This window comes from Sinocyclocheilus grahami, unplaced genomic scaffold, assembly GCF_001515645.1.
Source record: "Sinocyclocheilus grahami isolate Dianchi unplaced genomic scaffold, SAMN03320097.WGS_v1.1 scaffold1640.1, whole genome shotgun sequence".
In the NCBI taxonomy this organism is placed as follows: domain Eukaryota; kingdom Metazoa; phylum Chordata; class Actinopteri; order Cypriniformes; family Cyprinidae; genus Sinocyclocheilus; species Sinocyclocheilus grahami.
This window is the reverse complement of record NW_015506819.1, coordinates 172,028-175,863: the sequence shown is the minus strand read 5'-3', so window position 1 is coordinate 175,863 and position 3,836 is coordinate 172,028. Positions and strand designations below refer to the sequence as shown.

General features: G+C 32.7%; 1 protein-coding gene across 1 annotated transcript in view; it reads left to right on the top strand.

Moving 5' to 3' along the window:
* The first annotated feature begins 2,262 nt into the window (after positions 1-2,262).
* Positions 2,263-3,836, top strand: part of LOC107571716 (CUB and sushi domain-containing protein 2-like) — a 122,907-nt gene continuing 121,333 nt past the window's right edge. The window contains exons 1-3 of the mRNA XM_016258052.1: positions 2,263-2,298; positions 2,396-2,473; positions 3,717-3,726. Of these exons, the coding sequence (XP_016113538.1) occupies positions 2,263-2,298; positions 2,396-2,473; positions 3,717-3,726 (124 nt within the window). The remainder of the gene's footprint in view (positions 2,299-2,395; positions 2,474-3,716; positions 3,727-3,836) is intronic.

Here is a 3,836-nt window from a genome sequence, read left to right as displayed (position 1 = left end):
AAATCCTTTTTTAATATTTTTAAATTGCTAAAATGTAAAAAAAAAAAAGGATCTATTATATAATATCCATTTCTGATGTCGCCAATAATTAGAGATGCACCGAAATTCCGGCTGCCGAAAATTTGTTTCACTTTCACGTGGTGTGACGCTCTGTGTATTATCCCGCTCTATGCGTGTGCGCTCCGCTCAGTCGCTCCACTCGTATACCGTTCATGCTCATCGGAACAGCAAAGTCCACTCGAAAAACGAGCCGACAGGAAACATCGATGTAGTACAGTATTGTTTCTGTCTGCAATAGCCCTACTGTGTTGTAAAATGGTGTGGTATATGGGCATCTCTGGTAACGCTGCCCTCTCATTCATTGATCTGCTAACCGCATGTAATGTTCACGTGTTTTGATAATAATAGCTTTCTAGGACTAAACATTATTTGGATAATTGGTAAAAAAAAATTATAATCTTTTAATAGCCCTAGTGTTAGACCTGAAAAACTAAAAAGCAATTTATTTCATTTGTAGGTCTGTCGTTATTTTTTATTTGTGCTATCATTTTTTTATTCATTTCAAAGTTTGAAATCAAGCTATCTCGTGCTACTGCAACAAAATTACCCAACTGTAAAATAAAAAATACACAGAGTGAGCAAAAATTTGTGAGATAGTTTAAGTTATAATGGTAATTAAACAATGTTTTCATATGAATAAAAGCCTACATTAAAATCTGTCATATAAATTGGTCTCCTCATTAGAAATTAGCCTACCGATTGCCTCCATGGATAAAAAAAATAATAATATTAAAAATATCTGACACACATATACATATATATGACACATTCTGCAGTCTTCCCTGCTGTACCGAATATTGATACTTTTCAAAGTATCATATCGAAGTTAGAAATTCAAATATTGTGACAAAATTAATTTTGTAGGGTGCCACAAAGTTGTTAAAATTTCCAAAGGGTGCCGCGACTAAAAAAAAGGTTGGGAAACACTGATCTAAAGTATGTTTATTTAACACATTTACTTTTTAATTCATTTCAAATTTATTAAACATTAATTAAAATAAATACAATTATATCGGCTTTATATCAGCCATCGGCCATCGGCCACCCTGCTTTCCAAGATATTGGCATCGGCATCGACTGTCAAAAAACCAATATCGGTCTACCACTAATCAAGGATGCATTACATTGCAAAATGTTGTTCTTTTGAACTTTCTATTCATCAAAGAATCCTGAATAAATGTACCATGGCTTCCTCAAATATTTTAAAAAGCTCAACTGTTTTCATCATTGATGTTTCTTAAGCAGTAAATCAGCATATTAGAATGATCTGGAGAAATTATGCTGAAAATTCAGCTTTAACATCACAGGAATAAATTACATGTTAAATTATATTACAATAGAAAATAGTTATTTTAAATTTTAATAATATTTCACAATATTGAATATTAAAAAATTGATTGATTGATTGTTGAAAAACATAATACATAATATGTGCGTTTTGTTAGTATGCATTTACATCTTACCCAGAGATAAGAACTACTTGTGTTATCATAGAGAGTTTTTTTAAGATGTCAACATCGACTGTCAAAAAAACAATATCGGTCTACCACTAATCAAGGATGCATTAAATTGCAAAATGTTGTTCTTTTGAACTTTCTATTCATCAAAGAATCCTGAATAAATGTACCATGGCTTCCTCAAATATTTTAAAAAGCTCAACTGTTTTCATCATTGATGTTTCTTAAGCAGTAAATCAGCATATTAGAATGATCTGGAGAAATTATGCTGAAAATTCAGCTTTAACATCACAGGAATAAATTACATGTTAAATTATATTACAATAGAAAATAGTTATTTTAAATTTTAATAATATTTCACAATATTGAATATTAAAAAATTGATTGATTGATTGTTGAAAAACATAATACATAATATGTGCGTTTTGTTAGTATGCATTTACATCTTACCCAGAGATAAGAACTACTTGTGTTATCATAGAGAGTTTTTTTAAGATGTCATTTGAGTAATAAACGTTGTTTTAATATATTATTTGGAGCATTCAGGCTGTCCTACAGAACACAGCTTCTCTTACTGTAGCTCCACACCAACAGGCTCACACACATAAAGCGTTAGTTTCACCTGCTCACTTCTACTTCATATCGATGAATTTCTCCTGAGCTGCTTGGCCAGCTGTGGACTATTAGTCTTTCATTAGAGTTACATATCCTGTCTCTTAACACCACCAGTGTGGCATTTGCCACCATGGACCCCTCAAGGCTTGACAATCTTCGGGAGAAAGTTAGTTGGACAGCTTTGTGATGGATTGCACCAGTTGCCTTTGTTTTTGATTATTTAACGATCAGTTTTTGGCACATCATTGTGGGCTTGTGGAAAGAGGGAAAATGGACCTGGAATTGGGAAACTGTCGGAATCACCAGATGGACCAAGTTCCCTTATCAGCCCCATTACTCATGTGAAAAGGGTTGATATTTAGCTATTGCTCCCCAGAACCTGTTTCTTCATCACTTGCTCCTTTTCACCACTAATGTAGAGAATGATTATTTGTCTTGTTTCATTGATTTAACAGTCTAAATGCCAGGCCATTATTCAAAACTGGTCCATTTTAATTGCATGCTCCAGGAAAATCTGAATCATAAGAATAATTAGTAATGGCGCCACAGAAAAAGTTCATAAATCATTGTCGCTAAATACATAAATACTAGCATAAAAAGTTCAATAATAATAGTGCGTCCTTGAGGTTTTCCCTCTCTCTCTATGTGTAGAAATGTTGTTTCCGTGATTTGCAGGATTTTAAAGGATCTGGGACTTGCACAAGAAATCTATAAAATACATTTGTGTCTTTTGTATTGGCTATTTAGAAGTCAAATCAATCTTCAATCCTTAATAGAACCTGAAATACACAATATATCAAGAGCAATGAGTTTTGTTTGTTGAATATTGAAGTCTTAATGGCCATTTAATGCTGATTGTTGGTGCAGTGGCTTGAAGTAACTCTTTGAACTGAATCACTGTCTATTTTTTTTTAACTCCCCAGTATTTCATTTAGTTTATCACAGACTTTTTCTGACACTTGATATGTGCATTGGAAAATCCAGGGTCTTGGAACTGTTAGCCTGAATCTAATTTGATCAAATTCAGCCTGAATTAGGTGAACTTTAAATAATTATCTTATTGCAGCACTGTCCTTTCAACTTAAATGCACTTGGACTGTTTCACAGCTGAGCCCCTGCTAATACTGTAGATATCTTCTGCTAATAGTGTGGTTATTATGTTGGCGAGTATGTTGGTTCATTTTTGATTTTGAGTTATAATCCCTGCAGTCCCTTCAACATTATCTTGGTACCAAGTTCCTTGAGACCAACTCTCAGAATGTTCACTTTTTGTGTGTTTTATTTTATAACCCTTAACTAACATTTCCAAAACATTGCAGGGAGGTTATTTTACATGACAGCCTAATAAGAACTTATACAGAATGGTAATGTTTTTTTGTTTGTTTGTTTTATTTTTATAACCATTAACTAACATTTCCAGAACTCCAGATGTTGTGTGTGGGTGGGTGTGACAATCTAATAATACCTTGAAATGTGATCTAATGGTCATTTTTGTTTTATGTTATAGACAATAACTTTAAATTTCCAAAATGTTGCAGTTATATTCCATGTTTCATTTAATTTGCCATAAACTAATATTTCCAGAACTTTGCAGGTAAGCTTCTGTGTGACAACTAAATGCGAACTTACATGGAATGATGCAGTTAAATTATGCTTTTTTTAGAATGTGATCTAATGTTGTTGTTTTTTTGTTTCATTTTTTTT